At 40.3% G+C, this 19,499-nt stretch overlaps 1 protein-coding gene across 1 annotated transcript in view; it reads left to right on the top strand.

Annotated features, from left to right (window-relative positions):
- kcnq1.2 (potassium voltage-gated channel, KQT-like subfamily, member 1.2) overlaps positions 1-19,499 on the top strand; it is a 173,494-nt gene that overhangs the window by 33,493 nt on the left and 120,502 nt on the right. The window contains exons 10-13 of the mRNA XM_022196591.2: positions 947-1,112; positions 4,832-4,858; positions 6,588-6,641; positions 7,397-7,514. Of these exons, the coding sequence (XP_022052283.1) occupies positions 947-1,112; positions 4,832-4,858; positions 6,588-6,641; positions 7,397-7,514 (365 nt within the window). The remainder of the gene's footprint in view (positions 1-946; positions 1,113-4,831; positions 4,859-6,587; positions 6,642-7,396; positions 7,515-19,499) is intronic.

Raw genomic sequence — 19,499 nt, 5'->3', positions numbered from 1 at the left:
CCCTGCTTTGTGGTGATCTTGTAGTTCTGTTTGGTTCATCAAGCGCACACAACACGAGAGTTTGAAGCTGAATGTGAAGTAAGAGTCGGAGGTTTAAAACAATTTTAAAAAAAGGTGGATTGTCTTGTTTGGGCTGACAATGAAGTACTGCTCAAAGTGTGGTGGTTCATGAAGCTCTTGTTAGGACGAAACTATTTGGGTAAATTACGATTTGTATGACAGATAGTGGTGATTTGATATTCTGTATGACTTTTTAAAGTCAGCCATTGTCTAATAGATTTTATATGTGAAAGAGCATTACCACATGAAACACTGTCAGAAAGTGTATCTGCCACACAAGGTTGTGTTAAAATTCTGAGTCAGACGTGCTGCGAAACGCATTACATGTGACTAACAAAGAATGAATCACACCGTGCATTTGTGAACCATACAGTATAGATCAATCAATGGGCGAGCATAAATAACCCCAAAAGCTTTAGCCTCCTTGAATTAAATACAATTGCATTATAGCATTAGCCTCACCTCTTATATCCCAAACCACAGACTTTGTAATTTGTTAATTACATAGTTTCAAATTGTGATTTTCCTCTGAAATTAATGTTTTGTTCAGCTGTACCTCCTGGCCTTCACAAATGAGGGCTTAATGGATCAAAAGATTTAAAGGCTGTTGTTAAGCTGTAAGGAAGAAAATATGAAGGAAAGCAGAAATCCCCCACTTTTCTGTGTCATCATCCCATTCAGGCTACAACTATTTGTCATGTTTTGTTTTCTTAGATTTCCTCTGTCACATTTGAGGAATAATTGTTAATACTTTGGACTATTTTCAATTATTTATTCAAATCAAAATGGCTTTGGTAATAACTCCTATAATTATGATCAGTTTACTATGACAGCATTGACATGTGTCTTGTTTATTAACTGACTTGACTTTTCCTCTATCTGCCAGAAAAAGGGGACCAAGCGAAGGCTGAAGCCCAGAGGAAATGGCGCCATGGGCGTGGCCTCAGAGAGAGCTGTATCCATCCCTCAGATCACATACGATCACATCGATGACTCTGTGGAGAAGAAAGATGTCTCGTTTTTCCTCGAAGAGCCTCGAGTGACTGTTGACGGTAATATAGTGAGGAGATCGCTCCTCTCATGATACTGTACACTCAATTCAAGTAGATATCAAAGGTTTATGTCAATCGCTACTTTTCTATCATACTCGCTATGAGCCCAACTCACTTTGACACGTTTTTCAAACAAAGCCAGCTAACCTCTATAAACTGCCTCTCTTTCAAGAAATCATTCCCAGACTAGTCAACTAGCCAAGATCACACATGAAAGCACTGAGCCCTGTTTTATTACCGCCTGATCAAACTGACTTCATTTTGGACCTCTTGACAGCAGAATTTTTATTTAAAACTTGACACCTCAGAATGCCATGTTCTGTGAAGGTGTTTTGGAACTGGGTGTTTTTGAATTACATTTAACATCAGTGTGAAACTATCTTTGCTGTTTTAGTACAGTTCAAACCCAGCCGGCAATAAAGCCTCGTGTCATTTAGAGGACAGCTGATGAAGTGAATAACTGCAGTAATGAAACTTTTTTCAGTTGCTCTTAATATAATTTTGTTTGATGAAATAATGTGTTGAGGGCCATGAAAATGATGTCAGGCTGCCTAAAGGCCTTGGAAATCCATTATCTCAGTAAAAGTTTGATGTGTTTTTGCATTCAGGGCATTTAAGTGGGCAAAACAACTCCATAATGAATGACGATCTTTTTCACGGATATAGTAGCTTTCAGCTTGTACTCTTGTGCTGTCAGATGTTTGTCATCCTTATTTTCAATATTAGGGACAACAAATGATGCAAAAATACGCTTAGGACCTCTGATAATTGCCTCAAGTTTATAGCTTTATGCTAGTAGTCACCATAAAACCTAGAAATTATAAAAACAAGATTAAAGCCATCCATCTAATATTGTGCTCTGATTAATCCTGGCATGAACACGAGACCTCTAGAGGTGTCCTGTTGTGTTCAGCACTAGGATATTATCAGTGGACCCTTTGGGTCCTATGGGTCATGATTTGGGGGTTCCATAGATTGCATTTGTTCTGTCACATCCTGTGGGTGCTCAGTCTGGATCTGGGGAGTTTAGGAATCTAGGTCTATGCGTTGAGCTCTTTGTCATGTTCCTCGAGCCATTCCTGAAGATTTTTTTTTTGGTGTGACAGTGTTTTGTCCTGCTGGGGAATGCTGCTGCCATTAGAGAGTGCTGCTGTCATAGGGTGCTTGGTGTGTGACACTGTTTGTTAGAATTTGTGCTGCTTAGGTCTTGTAAAGAAGTTTCATTTCAACTAGAAAATTTTGCCGAAAGTTAAGCCTCTTGAAAGCCTCAAATGCATATAATTCAATTTGATCTTGTTCCCTTCCTCTTTGATGTATGCGACATCAAAAAGATGTTTCATTAAAGTGAGAATTTTTGTGCTGTATGATGCATGTTTGGTCCATTTGTTGATTTAAAAAGCTCAATCTGTTGATTACAATTTCAGCAAACAGCGCTCTGTGTTGAAAAGGGAGACTAGACAATACCAGCCGACACCTTGTGGACTTTTCCTTTTATTGCAATTGATGTTTCCATCAGACCTGGTGGAAACATCAATTGTAGGGTGATGCCTGATGAATCCACTTTAATGCCAGGACCCAGGGTTTCCCAACAGAATGCTGCATTTATGTGATGATTAATATCATTGTCTTCACCTGTCAGTGGTTTTAAGGTTGTGTAGATCTGACAGGCATACATGGATAAAGCTAATTGTGTTTTAAAAGACATTTTTATTTGTAGTACATCCATTCTGTACACTGATGGGTACATATTTCATCATAATGACTCAATCGTCTAATTTTTTTTCATTTTTTGTTGAGCTTTGTATTGTTGGTGACTGGACAATGACAAGCTACCGATCATGTTTAAAATTGACTTCATTATCACAGTAATGTTGTTTTAACCTGTAGTACAGTAATTACAGAACAGACAGCCTATTTGAATGTTTGTGTTCTTGCTGCACATAAGAGTTTGGTCCTTTCGGTTCATACAAACAGTGGAGAACATTGCACATTATGGGAGGAGATATCTACGGCTTTCTTGTTTTCACACAGTAAACAGAGGCCCTATCCTGATCCCCTTAGAGCCAAGATGGCTGCCAGGTGCCTCCAGTAAGCCACATGGAAGCCATTACAGTCTCAGTGGTGATTAGAGGTCATGGTTACAAGCTCTTTACTGCTTCACTTGTCCTCCTTGATGGCCACAGACACTCACACTGGGCCTAAATGGAAAAAAATAAAATAAAATACCAGCTTGTCAAAGTTACAAGTGGGAATTTCTTGTAATGCCAGTTAATTAATGTTGTATTCACACCAAAGCCAAGATATGTTTAACTGTTTTTCAAACTGTTAAATGCAGTTAAAGTGATGGTGTTAACTTCATATCATTCAGAATGCACATAATTGCCTGTGTGAGCCTGTTACTGGTTGGTTGAGCTTGGTAGTGGTTTCTAGTTCCTGCCAGCACTTGTACATAGTAATAAACACTATGATTTTAAATGTAATTTCAGAATGCAAGTCTATACAGACCATATCTGTGTATGATTGGTGCTTGGTTAAATGGTTGGTGGTTTAGCTTCCTGTGTTAAAAGCCAACTCCTCCAAATGAACTGACCCAGACTCCAGGTTAATAAACACACTTTATGAGTTTTTCCTGTCAAAGCGTGCTATCATAAAGGGAGCTGGAGTGAATTAAACTCCACATAAAGGGAGACCATCACTAGAAGAATAACCACTTATAAGGGGAACAGTCTCTTAGATTTGTACTTAATTGGGTGGATCTTGAAAGAGAACATGTGTCTAAATGCATGTGGAAAAAGCCACCAAATGGAAGTCAGATCAGTTGGGATGCACGGTTTATCCTGTATTTATTTGCATATATACACACACGAGTAAGCAACATTACAAGCCAATAACTATTTTAATGTTTTGCATATGCTGTTATCAAAAAATACACAAATAAATACACATGGTGAGTCCATGGAATGGAAAAAGAAATTGGACAAATTATGGATGCCATAAAACTGCAGAGAAACCGAGGTCTGCAGCCTGCTGTCACTAATGATAATGTCTGAGCTGAACCAGCATGGGACTGTATGATCTCTGCTTCAGATCATCCATAAAACGGGCATCTGCAATGTCAACCGTCCACACCAGGGCTGCTTCCTTTTTTACTGCTAGATTTCTTAAATAAGAGAGATGAAAAATGTTTCAGCAGTTCTTAAATATGTGTAAAAGGCTGCAAATCCATCTTTTTTGTAGGCATCATGTACAGTTGCTGGAACATTTTTATTGGGTTTTTGTATGGTTCCTTTTGTATGGTTCTCTTGTAGGGTTCCTATGATTTTGCTTCTGTAGCTTATTTTTGCAAGTAAACAAATATTAAAAAACCAATACTTGTATCCATACTTCTATTTCCCATGCAATGCAGCAGTGAATGTTTGTACCTGTTGTTTAGTGTATCTTTGCCTCTTGAGGGGTTTAGCGAACAGAATGAAAGCAGTCTAAAGGTTAATATTAGCTGTTCACAATTACTACTAAAAAAATCCAACTCTATATGGCCAGACGGTTGAGGTCAAATCAGCCATATTCCATCAAAAGAAAAAACTACATTGCAACAGAACTGCTGTTGTGTTTAAAGCAGGAACTGACAGCGATTGAAATCAGCCTTTTATGCTCCAATAGTTTTATAATCTAGCAATGCTACATTCCCATATTAACACCATTTCCTCCTCTTTTTGCAGGAATCACCATGATGCTCAGGCAAACAGGTGAGATCTTCTGCGTCATTCCCCCACGCAGCACAACTGCCGTGCACTGCATGGGATTTTAGGGATTGACTCATGCTGTTTTGTCAGAGGGATAATGTCAACAAAGTGCTTTAGGCAATCTGGTCTCATGGCAGATCCCTCCTTATCTCAAGTCGCCATGTCATAATCTTTAGTCCAACGCATTAACTTTCAAAATACCAAAATCCCAGAGATGAGAGAAAAATAATTGTGACTTTTACAGAAAGCTGTTTTTATCATAACAGTGTATATGTGATCACTGCACTTTCTAACCAGCAGCAGCTTCCACTGTTTAAGAACTTCTTTTTTCCTCTATTAAAATCTCCCCTGTGTTAATCATTAGCTAGCCTGCCTATTTAATGTGGCCCCAGACAGTATTTTAATTAGACTCACTGGCTGGCTGGGCCTTTGTCCTCGACCGGACCAAACCAGAGCCAAGCCGAGAGACTCAGACACTGGTGCTGGGTTGACCTGGCCTGTTTTCTTTACTGGGTGTCCTGCCAACACCATGGGTGCTGGCCTGGCTCGGAATGGACAGGGGCCTTGGGGACCACGGGGACCCAGACCGGGGCTCTAAAGAGGGGGAGGCGTGGAGCTGATAAGCTGCCATTGTGGAGCTCCAGTGGTTAGAAATAAACTGGTCATTGTTTGATTTAGTCAGTGTCCGGCTTATCGCTCCATTTATCTGTCTGGGCCTGCCCTCCTCCCTCTCTGAGAGAATCTCTCAATGGAGCTCTCTCTCGCTCGCTCTCTCGCTCTCTCTCTCTCTCTCTCTCTCTCTCTCTCTCTCTCTCTCTCGCTCTCTCTCTCTCGCTCTCTCTCATTCTATCTTGATATCTTTTTTATCTGCACTTTGAATTCTTTTTCTCTCTCCTGCCCTTGGCTCATACTCTCTCAACCAGAAATGTTTGCACTGATGGGCCAGATAAACAACATATTGTTAAGAAACCCTTATCCTGTTTGTGTAGCCAATAGGCCACTTCACATCTCCTTCAGTGAGCTGAAATTAAGGCTAAAGGTGGCCCTGGAAACTCTCTTTCCCTCTCTATCCATCTCTTTCCCTCTCTTTCTCTGACTTTCACCCCTTTTCTCCCTCCCTTTCTGTGTCTCTCTACTGCTGTGTCTGCTTCCACATTGGACAATGTCAAACAAACTCGATGATGGAATACAAGAGAGGTTGAATGGTTCTGCTTGAATTGGAATGGTCATTCTGTTCTTGGACACAGATTTTCCTCTCCATTCTTTATCACAAAGAGGCTTGGTGGTTTGGAGGAGAGACATGTCAAACTCTGCTGACATTCTGACTGCAGGTCAAGACCCCACTACACATGTTGTTCTTTGCTGTTGTTTTTAGCAGCGCCAGCAGTCAGCCAGCTGCACTGTGGAAACGGAAAACTGCAATTTTTCCTTCTGCTTATGCCGTTTGCTATACACTTTAGTATTCACACCAAAGTCAATTTTATTTCTGACTTGGGATATTTATTTTGTACAAATAGTTTTCTCTCATTTCTTCATTTCACTCTTACCTAAATATGGCATTTCTTTCATGTATAGAATTTTTGCATCCTTTTGAAAGTCAAATTTAGTACTATGGCATCTGTTCCAAACTGCTGAAATCAGTTGATATAAGTTGCGTTGATTTTAATTGCCTTCCTTTCTTTTTTTCTTTCCTCCTCTTATTCTTTTTCTATTTCAATTTCTTTCACATCAGGCCCTCCTCAACATTCTTGGTCATCTTTCACTCTGAGCTCCCCCGGCTCTCCAGGTATCTTTCCGTTTCTTATGTAATTCATATTTCACTGACTCGCAATGTTATCTTTAAAATTCATTTTATATTTGAAATTATACCCAGCTTCACATAAGGAACTTCAACAATCTAGTCCCATCAAAATACTTGCCACATATGCCAAATTATATTGTTGGAAAGCCACACATGATCATCAAGGAGTTATTTTGCATTCTGTAGGTTTGGTGTGATCCCATTCAGAACAAGAAAAGCACTCAGCTAAGGCTGCTTGGTTGTTGTATGATTTCCGATGAATGAAATCTTTAAAAAATGCATGGTCAGCTGTGGAGGATTTGTCGTAGGATTGCAAGCATGTGATCGTCAGCAGGCAGCTGTTGTAGTGTTCACTTGTTTTCTTGTTTAGTGACGCCATGCTATCTCGCAATGATACAGAAATCTTTCACAAATCTGTGGATCCAGACTATGAGCTGCATCACTGCCAAAATCTTATCAACTAGTCCTCGTGTCATTTCTGATCTTCCCTGAAAATGTCATCTAAATCTGTTAATCTGTTTTTGAGTAGTGTTGATAACAGACAAACCAGTACCCATTGTAGCATAACTTCACCACTCTCCTTTGAAGAGTAACTATAAGCAACAGCAATCACATTTTAAAAACCTTCCTATCAATTCTTTTAGGAACACTTTCTGTGTGTTTATCTTGCAGAATTATATTTGTTTACAGTGTACTGGCCCATATGTGTACTTAAAATGTGATCATTTATCTCTTTACAGTGAGGAAAAACGAAGACAACAGCACGTCTCTCGACATCTCTCGCGCAAACAGCTTAACTGATGAGCTCGACTACATGAGTGAGGACATTCCCCTGCCTGTGGTGACGGGCAGAGCTCAGTAAGTACTAGAAAGTTTACTCTCTGCTCTTCCCTAAACCTCCCCCTTCTGAATTTCCCTCCCATCCATCATCCTGTACTGACTTCCATTCTCCGATCCATGATTTCCCTATTGGTCATAGTTCCTAAAAGGCCTTTTGTCCGAGCAGAGAGCCCCTCCAGCTGCTCTCTAAATGTTGAACTCTCTTGAGAGTTGAAGAGACTCTCGAGGGCTGAGGCCATATCAGGTACAGAGTGTTGTATAGGGGATTATCCCTTTAGTCTTGAGGGAAATGTCAAAGAAATCCCACTCAATAGGTTGTAGAACATGCTACGGTACGCCCTCATCGAACTGAGAATTCTGTGTTGTTGTTTTTCTGCGTGAACGTTGATGGCCTTCCTTCCTCCTATTGACCTGGTCAGATGGATTAGCTCAATCATCACACTGTAATTAGACTTGCTTTGTTTTTTGTGTGAGCGTGTTGACTACAAAAACAGTTTACCCTCAGTTATTTATCTACCAACTTGTGTCTTTCCAACTGTATCAAGACACCAGTAGTACCACTGTGTTCCTACAATGTTAAACTGATAATACAAGCGTTCGCATAGAAGCAATGCAAAAATGTGTTTCACAGACATGTCAACACTATTCTTAGACTCGAACCCTGCAGTGAGTGTGAAACTGTGTTTCCCTCTGGGACTGAGTCATGTATGAGCTCATTGCATCCAGATTAGGTGTTTACTGACAGATTAGACCAAGTCCTACAGGAGTAAATGCAGAAGGGTTCATGTCCTACAGGACTAAATGCAGAGGAGTTCAATAGATTATGGGCTTTGAAGTTTGACTGCTACTTCGTATATGTGGTTGTTGCCGGTTACGAATGATAAATGTAGTCAGTTTAGAGTGAACATCTGCCACCCAATCATGCCTGAGGTTGCAGTTCATGAGCACTGTCAACTTTGAGATGCTGTTTGTTGTGCTGCTGCATGATGGCATGCAGCATTCTGAATGCTTTGTATTGCATTTAAGCTTGTGTATGTGCTTGTGGTGAACAGTTGTATGCAGACGTTTTGGGGAAATTACATGTTTTGTAGATTGTTGATTTGAGAATAAGTAAATACAACACTGGCATTGGGCAGAAAAAAATACATTGAGTGGTCCTTCAAATGCACTGCAGCTTCTATCTTGAACTTCAAAGAATTAAATAGAAAATATATTTTTGCACACATATCATGTTTAATAGTTACTTCCACTGTTGTTAAAGTCAGAGGACTGTGAGGGCTGCTGCAAAAGCTTCAGGCTAGATTGTTTTGAAGTGTACTTTGGCTTATCATCCTGTTGTAAAAACCATAATTTTTCAGTTTGATTTCATCGACTGACTCCATGACACTTGTATTCAGATCCAGCTTTACTCACCAAACTTGTGAACATGTACAAGGACTTTCATAGTTCCCCCTAACTACCATTACTCTTCACCTCCCTATGCTTTGTAGACATCAAATTACCGTAGCTTCATTTTCACATCTTCATTCAGTTGCTTTTATGAGCCCATGGTTGGTGGATGACAAGGATTTTTGCACATGCCACAATTACTGTTTGTTTTTCAAGTTCATAAAAGAGTAGATAAGAGTAATTACAAAAACATTCAAGAAAAGGATGAATTTTAATGTGTTTTCTACAGGGGTTTATTGTGGTGGATCCATTTGGGGCCAAACTTACTGCTCATTTAAAAGATATCTTTCCTACTTCATGCAGTACAAAATAGGATGTATTCCCACTTAGACTGGATTTAATATAGTAGATACACAAGTCTACATCTAGCTGAAGTAATAGGTGTTTTTTGCAACTTAGAATGTAAGCGTGTGTGGATGTCAGTTTATTCTCACAGATATGCATTAATAGGTGTTGTTGGTGACTATAGGAGTATTCTCACCTAATAGATATTCATTTCTCTCTGCTATCCCTGCAAATCTACACTGACCTTTGCCACTCATCTGCATCTCTGACCTGCTGGCTTTTCTTTTTCACTCTCTAACACACAGACTACCACACATTCATAGCCAGGATAAAAACCTTCCACAGTATTCATCAATGTCTAGTTTTAGTTCAACACATACAATGGCTAAAATACTTTCCAGCTACAGAGGCACATCTTGTTACTTAATTCAGATAAAAACACTAACCAAACAAACTTTAATAGTTCAAGAATAGTCACGAGCAGCAGAATGCGTCTTCTCTCTCTCTCTTTTGCAAACTTTTGACCTGCCCATTTGTGGCTTTAGTCCAGGACTCTTTCTCCACACACTTGAATTCCACCAACCACTGCCTTAGCTTTCCTGCTACTCTTCTTTTTCCTTTTCGTCACCCCACTGTTCTCTCATGCGTTCCCCCTGATTTTTATCTGCTCGTCTGAAGGGTGCCGTGGAAAATGTTCAATTTGACAAGCAGCGAGGCCATAACCAGCTACTACACAAACGCCCATTGTCATTAAAATAAATTGATGCTTAGAACATTTCTTAGATCAGATGTAATTAAATTTCTTATTTTATGTTTTGGGGCTTTTATGCCTTGAAATTAATTTTTTTTTCTGCCATAGTAAATATTTATATTGACTATCCACATGTAGGACACATACAACTGTATGGTGTTTAATTAGAGCACTTATCCATGTATTAAGTGAAATGAATATATTGTGAATGTTTCTGTGGATATTTTTATATATCTGGTACTCTTGAAAAAGCCAAGGCTTAATGGTTGTCTGTGCTGCACTAACTGTTATTGATTGCTCTCAAATGTAATAATAATAATTGAGTTCATAATGATTGCTGGAAGTGAGACAGATGCACATAAACGTGTTGATGGGTCGCATGTCAGGCACAGCTGCTGTGCTCATTACTGTCAAAATTGCAGTCAGTGCTCGTTAAGTGGTAAAACATGTTCAGGTGTGAGCTTGTCATGAAAGAATACGCAAAGAAACAAGTCATGTCTAGCAATCTCTCCCTCATTCCCCTAACAGAAAAGCCTGTTACTTTAAGGTCTTATTTGTCCAAGATATTTCTTATAATTATCATTACTGCAGCTGCTAGTATAAGCATGTTCTCAGATTTTCTGCCATTTAATTCATATTTATTGCGAGCAGATGCCAGAATCATCTGGACATTCTTAAAAACTGCATCCCTATTCGTGACATCTATAATAATCTGACAAAGTTAATTTTAGCATCATCACATGTCCCGGACACGTGGACCCATTTGGACACATTTTCTTAATTATCTTTTTGTCGTGTATGTGTGTATGGTGTGGGTGTGAGATTTCTGGGCATTAACTGCTGAGTATGAGAGCGAGTCTTCCAGCTAAACGGGGACAAACAGTGTCTATTTGTATCCATTGCAGGACTGCTGTGGCCATAACTCAACTGTAACAGCCAAGCTCAGATTAGGGCCTTGCTGGGCACTCCCATAACAGCTGGTTTATTTTGCCCCTAGTGTCACGCCACCAAGGACAGCACTGTCATTTGGCATCCTTATCTGGATCTCTGCAGACAGCTACCAGATCCACCCAGTCTGCCTGAGGCGACTTGCATGCACCCTTGTTGTGTCAGTTTTCTCTCACTTTATATGCAGCAATATTCTGGAGTTTCTTCACATCTTTCAGACTTGATGTAAAACTGACAAGAGCTGACACTTTCCTCATTTTAGGTTTCTGCTTGTTGAAACTGTTTTAATCCTTTATTACAGGGATCTCTAACTTTGATTTCTCTTTGACAGTGGGCTGTAGAACATTCCACTGTTTGTTTGGCTTTGCTGAAGCACACTACCACCAAAATGTGTTTGTTCACATGTGAGAGAGGCATAGATACAGCTGGCTGCGATGTCTCTGGGCTTCTAAAGAGGAAGTGGTGCAGGGCAGCGTCCGCACGCAACCACGTCTTTTTGCTCCTCCAAACGCAAAACACACACAAGCACGTTTTTTTTCCCCTCAGAGAAAATAAATCTTTATTATTGCCTTGTTTGTTTGTTTAAAACCAACCCCCGGTGATTTATTGAATTTTATGAAATATCTCAAATAGAAAACAAACCACAGACACACACCAAACACAAAATACACTTGTCTCACAATCGTCAGCGTAGCTCTTCCCTTCTTATTGTAAACATTTCCTTCGCTGTTTGTTTACCTGCCTCTGTGCAAATGAGGCTTGATTTTTGCAAGATTCAGACAAACACTGATTTCCGCTGATTGTGCACTTGCATCAGAATGTGTGAGAACCCACCGGTCCGATGTGATGCTGTGTGTGTACTGTTTGCACTTTGATGATGTAAATTTCTGTTGACTGTTGAATGAAATCATAACAAACCCCAGCAGGGCTGCAGATCCTAAATCCACCCAGAGGCACATCGACATTTAGCCTCTTGTAGAATGAGTAAATGTTTCCAAGTGCACTTCTTCAGCCCTAAACAGAGGAAGGCCTTGTTTTGCTGATTGCAGTGATTGTGTTCTTTCTCCCTCGGCTTTCTGCAATTTACTCCCCCCCCCCCCCTTGTGCTGCCTTGTATCTCAGCTGCTTCATGCTCCAGAAAATTCTTCCCCTGGTTATTTACTCCAGATCACTGTGTCATCTTGTGACCTGAGGCGGTCCTCTTTCTCCTGCTGGGTGTGGCCAGGTTCACCGCCCTCCCCCTCCTCCTTTTTGTCTCCTCTCAGACCTGTAAAAGCCAGCATGGGCCACCTGCAGGCAGATCTTAATTAGTTCCCCTCTCACAAGCTAGCAGGAGCCAAACAATGAAAAGCCACTGCAGCACCACGGGAGGGTTTGCAGGCAGACACACATGCATCATGGCCTGTCCTCTTCGAGTAGGGGCCTCTCTTTTCTGAGCAACTGGCATTCTTTGTGCAGAGCTCTGAACAAATTGACTTTTTGTCTGTGCGGCCTCTGTATGCCTGTCTTGTACACTGTACTCTGATATTGATGGCATGGAGGGGTGTTCCAAACATATGGTGTTCAGTCAAGAGGAAAAATCTAAAATGCATTGCTGTTTACTGTCAAATGAGTCTTTTTAAACCTTGGATGTTGTCACTTTGACAAATGCTTATGAAATAAGTTCGCTCCACAGTGTAGCCCCCTCGTCCTCCACTTTGTGCTCCAAGACATGTGTAGACCAAAAAGTTATTTTATGGGACTTATGAGAGATTCAACAGTGAATCTACAGTGAAAATATCCATTAAATCCTCTTAATATTTTTGGCTTTGCTGCCAAATATTAAAAAAATGACAAAATAGACCAGGCACATGCACAAGTCATAAATGCACACAGACAAATGGATGAGGTAAGATTGGCCTCCTGCCCTGCAGGGAGAAAAGCTGCCCAGTGGTGCTGCTTTATGAAAACGTAGGAAAAGAAAAGAACTAATTGTACCCCATTTTCTTGACGTCTTGTCAATTTCGAGAGCATAAAAAAAGACAAAATAGTCCTGGGGCAGTAAAACAGCCTCATGCTGATTCATATTCTCTGGGCAGCAGAGCTGTACATGGAGGGATTCAACATTTAATCTTATTAGACTCTGGATTTTTATGTGGTTTCTGACCTCCTCGCTACCTTTACTCACTTGGAAGTATTAGAAATGGCTTAATTGCTTTCACTTGGGCAAAATATATTCTGTCATAAATGCTACAGTTAAGCTGGCAGCATAGTGCACTCAGAATTAAAACTGGCTTCATTTTACAGGCAGCGTGTTGGTTGGGGTGCTGTGCTGTGGTTTCTGTAGGGTGTACAGGCCTTTTGTCAAAACTTGTCAAAACTTTAGCACGGATGATCATTTACCCTGTTATGCTGTGTCTGCATATGGTAGAAGTGTTCATGAAATATGTATGGGGTTAGGGTGTTTGCTTTAATTTCTCAATCTGAATGCACCAAAAACAAACTTTTGCAGCGATTTTCCTCACTGAACTTCAGTTTCTTTCACAATGCCTTAGGTACAACATCATAACCTGCAAGGCAAAATTTCCTTAGTCGTCAGCTTGCACTGGAATCCAAAAACTACAGGCCTGATTGCCAGCTTGGACTTCAGAAACCTTTGAGTTACATCATTAAAAAGGCAGAACAGAGTCCAACTCGTTGCTGCTTAGGGCTGTGCTAAACCAGGGAAGGTTGTTTTAAATGAAGGTTAGTGATGGGTTGACACTTAGACTTGCAATGCAAATTTAATGTCTTTATTAGAGCCTGAGTGATAACATTAATTGGCAGATATTACTGGCCAACACTGGCCTATCACCGATGTTTCAGTATCTGTGTATATGTCCTCAGCATATTTTAGTATACATTTTAATAAAGCATAATGGAGTAACATCGGCCTGGTATAATTTAGAAATAGTGCCATCACATAGATTGTTCAGCAAAGTGGCTCTTGTCAATTGTTAATCTTATCAATGTCTGTAGCACATGTAGGAGAGTACAAACCACAGCTGAATAGACTCTGGTGCAGACTTACGAAAGTCTCAATAGTTTGTGAAATAAATGACATCAGCCCTTTTAGTCCGCTTATACTACACCTGTCCCTCATCACACAGTGCTCCCACAAACTGTTTCTTCTTGTTCAAATTTTCCAATGGAGGCCATAGTGTCTACTGTTAATGTGCAGTAAATCTGTACATGTTTTAGGAATGTTACCGTGTGTCAATGAATTTTAGGTTCCTTATGGTTTCTTTGACTTATAGAATGACTTAATTGATCCCCGAAGGGAAATTCAATTGTCTCGTCTCATCTTTTTGCTTTTGAATTAAACAGTCTGATTGCTGATGGCAAGAAAGATTTCCCGAATCTTTCAGTCCTGCAGCGCACAGATAGGAGCCATCCACCGATGTTTTGTTGTTCACTAAGGCTATATATATATATATATATATACGAGGCTGTTATATTCTGATGAAAAGCTTTTAAATGAGAATTAACCCATGGCATAAGTGGAAATCCAGTGTTGCAGCTCTGCACTGCATGTTACAGTATTTATTTTTGACTTTATAGAGCTTCCATAAATGGGAGCTAATAATCATAACAATGCAGTAAAAGGGGATATTTTATACTGTGTTTTTTTGCTTTTGTTTCCCACATTACACAATTAACTTTAAAGAGTCATATGGATACAAGTGCACATAGATAACCATGGGAATAATGTGGACTCTGACCATAGATATTGGGGTTGTGGCACTCCCACATACACGAGATGATGCGGTTAGTTTTTTTTTTTTTTACTGCTCTGCCACAGAAAAGATCAATAGCCACTGGAGCAAATTCTCCGACCAGGGCCAAAAAGAGAATCTGCAAACCATCTTTTATGACCAATACGTCACACCCAGAGCAATAAAAGGCATTTTCATGAAGTACTTAATAAAGTGTCGGCTGCTGACTTGGGCTTGACACTGGCCATCCCGAATTAATGAAGGCCCTCATGCTGCTGCTATACAGGCTTGGAGTGTTTACTCCCCCTCAGTGGTGTTGGTGATTCTGGGAGGGTTTTATGGCGAGGGACCATCAGTGGGTGACTGGAGGAATGGCCCGCTTTATGGCCTCCCACCGCAGGTTGGAAAATCCAGAGACTCAGCAGGCAAGCACTGTATATTTAAACCATCCAGACCAAATAAAAAGACGCTCTCACTACTGCTACATCCAGAATATTTCCTAGTCTGTGTGAGTGGTGGCTTTAAAAGATATGCACACCACTTTGAGCTACATTAGATATGCCAGTTTAGGAAGTATTGCTGGGTTTGTTGTGGCAAGAAAGATGCCGTAGTTTAGCATTCTTCTCTTGTTGGGTTATGACATTGTCTTAAAATATGATACTGTAGGCAAGCACGTTGTTTTCAATGTGTTTTTCTCTAAAATGTGAAATCCAAATGAGGCAGAGGGTTTACAGCGATGCAGTATACTTATGATCAGGGATCCTTCTGTTGGTTTGCCGCTTAAAACTATAAATCATGACTGCCCCATTTACGTACGTCGGGTCACTCTAATACTGTCTGAGCAGCCACTATAAAAGTTAGTTCAGCGATTTGTGATCAGAACAGACTTGCCGTGTCGGGTTTTGTGTGTGTGCGCGCATTTAAAATCCGCTTTTCTCTGCCCTGCATCCCTTTGTTTTTTGGCATCGGCTCGCCTTCTTTGCTCGTGTGGACGCCGTCACCTGCACCGCCACAAATGAAGGCCCTAAATATGAAGAAAAGCAGATAATGGAAACGGAAAGTCAACTCAGGAAATTTCTGTTTTCACAACACGGTTCACTGAGCAGCTCTGTGACGTCATCGCTGCTCTGTCTTTTGTTTAGGGGCAAGATAATTTTAGGAAAAATGTTTGTTTTGATTAGATTAGAGGGCTGATAACTATTACACACTCACAGGGCAAAGTGAATGACAATTACTGTTTTTGTTAGCTGCCTTCATAATTTAAGTGTTTCCATCCAGGACTTTGTTTGGCCATTTGGGTTTATTTAATTAGGTTTCTGATAATGGCTTGTAGCATTAAAACATTGAGGTTAAGCATACATTTTAAACTAATGAACCAACATAATTATCCAAAATGAAATAATTAGAGTCCTATTAATGTGAATCAAGATAAGAAAGCTTGCGTTTATTTTTGTTTTCCCACACAGCCGTAAAAAAAGCTGATAAACTCCAGATAATTTTGAAATGTTTTGCATTCATCTTCATATGTTGCAAAATCAGATTACTAAATGAAGAGAATTGGACAAAATTACACAAATCTCTGAAGAGGAGGCCAACAAGAAATTAATGCCTCTATTAAAGACTTTGGATCTATGCAAATAAATGTTCTGATTAATAGTAGTGTAGTTATAATTCTTACAAGTGATTAACTTGACAAAAGCAGCGTGTGTTTTGTAAAACAAGTACAGAAAAATTATTCTACTGTGAAGAGACAGAAAACTTCAACACAAAGAAGAATGGATATATTTTTTTTTCAGTAGAATAGCTTACATACAGAACGTGTGCAAAAACTGTTAAGAATATAGTATGACTGTTACAATTTACCAACTGATGCAGCACTGAAGTGGTAAAGGTGAGAAGGATTTTGTAATTTTGATATGTTCTTTACTTGACTAGAATCCACTGAGAAGATTCCTGCACACAGCAATAAGCACTGTAGTTTCAGTATTCTAGTCTAAGTGTATTGCACAAATTTGTCTATGTTTAAGTGTAAAGTGTGTCAGCCATGATTACAGTGTGACTGTGTATTTCAGACTTCCCAGTAGTCCTTGCATTAATCCTAGCAGCTCCCACTTTGGCTGTAGAGAAATCTAAGTAACGCCCAACCCAATCCCTACTTGGAGGATTCCCAGACTTGGTATAGATGCTCCCCTGTCTCTTAGAGGTGTTCCTCCCCCTCTGCTCCAATATTAGAAGCACCTGTATAAATACTCTATCGTCTTGCGTGTGTGTGTGCGTTTCGCTCCACGTTCTCCGCTTCCTCCTCCCCCTTCTCCTGTACAGGGCTCAGTTTCTTCTTCACTCCTGTTAATGAAAACAGTAATCTGCAGCAGCACCTGAGTGGCCTGTTTGTACAGCCAATCCTACAGCCTTCCATGGCTCTCTTGGCCACCTTTTTCACTCTCAGCTCTCGTGCTCTCAGGTTTTCAAATGGGCCTGCCGTGCCATTTGATGTGGCTCGGGGGGCTTTATTCAGGTGTGGCGAGTCTGACGACCGGTGTTGCCACCACCCAGCCTCTGATGTTGCGTCCATCTGCAGCCAGGTGCTGGAGCTCCGTCAGAGAGCCCAGTGTTCGGGACCCACAGACGAATAGAGGGCCTATTGATGGAGCTCATCTGTGGGGCTCTGTGGTTTCTCCCCTCTTCCATGCAGAAGCAGGGGTAGACGGTGGACCAGGGCGTTTACCTGCTGGAGAGGAGAGGGGTTGACTAAAGGGGAGCTGGCCCCGGCTTTGACCACAAGGGAACTTATAATATGGTCCATGCATTCGTGTGTGTCCACATGTCCCCATGTGTTTGAAAGTGTATTCACCCTCTCTCTGGCTAAGCGCCGGCCCCACCTGTCTGAATGAACCAGGTCAGCGCAGGTTGAGTCGACTAAAATCAGCCGCGTGACATCGAATCAAGGATATAGCCTCTGATTACGAGGTAGGAGGGTTTGGGTGTATTTTCTTTAGAGGTGTGATTGTTTTTGTTTTTGTTTTTTTTTAAAAACAACTTCCCTTTACTTTAGATGGCAAGAAGCGGGTTATTTATATTTAGCTGACATTAAGGTATTTTGTTTGGCTAAAATTACATAAAAAAATGTACTTAATGGCCAAATTTGGAAGAGAAATAAAAACTATTCTTTAAGGACTGCTCTACCTCCTCCATGCAGGCTTGTATTACATTTAATATAGACTTTCGTTATGCTTTTTACGTCTTTAGCGTATCAGCAGGCCTTGAAAAGTCTTCAAATGTGCGGAAATCATTTCCCTAAAATGATTTCCGTGTCTTAGAGAGCACTTAAGTTTAAAATTTCCTTTACTAAAGAGTACTTAATGTCTGTGGTTGTACAGGAGATTTATTACAATCTTTTTTTCTGAAATTTGCAAGGTCAAGACTGAGATCTGCACCAAACTCTGTTACTGCCACTGCTGTGATATCCAAGACGTGGTAGTGATATAGGTAAGGTAAAATGACAAATAATTCTCTCATTTATTACCCATCCGTCAATTTTTTGCTGCTTGTCAGGGTCTAGACAGTCACATTCATTTATTCTACAAAGAATAATTTAACTCGCAGCTAGGAAGTGCTGGAAAAAAGTGGTATATATGCCCATGATCTTGTATTGATTTTCTGTAAAAGCTGTTCAGTTCCATTTTTTTCATATTGAAATGCTTTAATCTTACACTTCTAGCTAAATTGTCAAAAAATAAAAGCAGTAATTCAAAGTTAGCTGACATCAAGTTGCGTGCACACATCAAGATTTCTTTTGTTGCAAATCAGTGTGAGCATCTTTTCACCTGAAATCTCATCCTGAGAACTTCTCTTTATCACGCTGACCACGGCGACAAACAGTCGAGTCAGTTGATCGGCAGCTGCGTCTATCACAACACCATCGCCAGGCTTTTGTGTTTTGCACGACTTCTCGGCAACACCCTCCATAACCCCACACATTTGCTGCTTCACCACAGAGAGTACCCTGGAATTTGGCAGGCGCTTTGCTTCTTAGAGACGCGCAACCACAGGAAGACTGCGGTTGCGTTTCTAACTAGATGTGGCATTGGAAGTTTATCTTACATGTGACATCTTGGCAGTACGAAGAAAAAGATAAGCAACGTTGAGGATTAGAGTGAAAAGAGAAACAGATTTTCTCGTTGCTGTACGTCGTACAGTTACTGTAGTCGCAGATAAAGAAGCAGTCAGCAGGTTATCAGTCAAGACCTTAAATGCCTCTGGAGCCAGATGTTTTAAAGCAGGAGAAAATAAGAAAAAGCAGTAAATCACAGAAGGGGACCAGGTAAGCGTTCCCCCTACCCCTCTCATATACCCTTCCTACTACTCCGCCTGTGTATTTTTTTTTTTTCCACCGTTGTTAATCGGAGCCATATAGAGTCCTGTTCTTAATGAAAGACCCCCCAGGGGCCGCACTGGTAAATGAGACTAATAACCCCCTAAATAAGTCTCTTCTAGTGCTGAAAGGCCGGTCTCTTTATACTGCAAGTGTATATGTGCTGTAAAGTCTTTTCCAGCCTACTACTGTAATTTTATGGCTTGGTTTTACTCTTTTCTTTCAAAGCCTGTCAGAGAATTTGGGAGGGAAGTCAGCGAGTGTTTCTGAGGATCAAAGTGCTGCCGGCCCTCCCAGTCTGAGCTTTTGGAAAGCAATAAAAAATTACATAAAATTTAAATAAATATCTATTATGGTGTATTTTATTGTTTTTGAAAAATTAACTTAAAAAATGTTTTTTTTTTTTTTTTTTTTTTTTTACAAAGGTGACAAATATGCTGTTTAAACATTATTAGCCTAAAGCA

Source organism: Acanthochromis polyacanthus, chromosome 8 (genome assembly GCF_021347895.1).
Source record: "Acanthochromis polyacanthus isolate Apoly-LR-REF ecotype Palm Island chromosome 8, KAUST_Apoly_ChrSc, whole genome shotgun sequence".
NCBI lineage: Eukaryota > Metazoa > Chordata > Actinopteri > Pomacentridae > Acanthochromis > Acanthochromis polyacanthus.
This window is presented reverse-complemented; position numbering and strand designations above follow the sequence as displayed.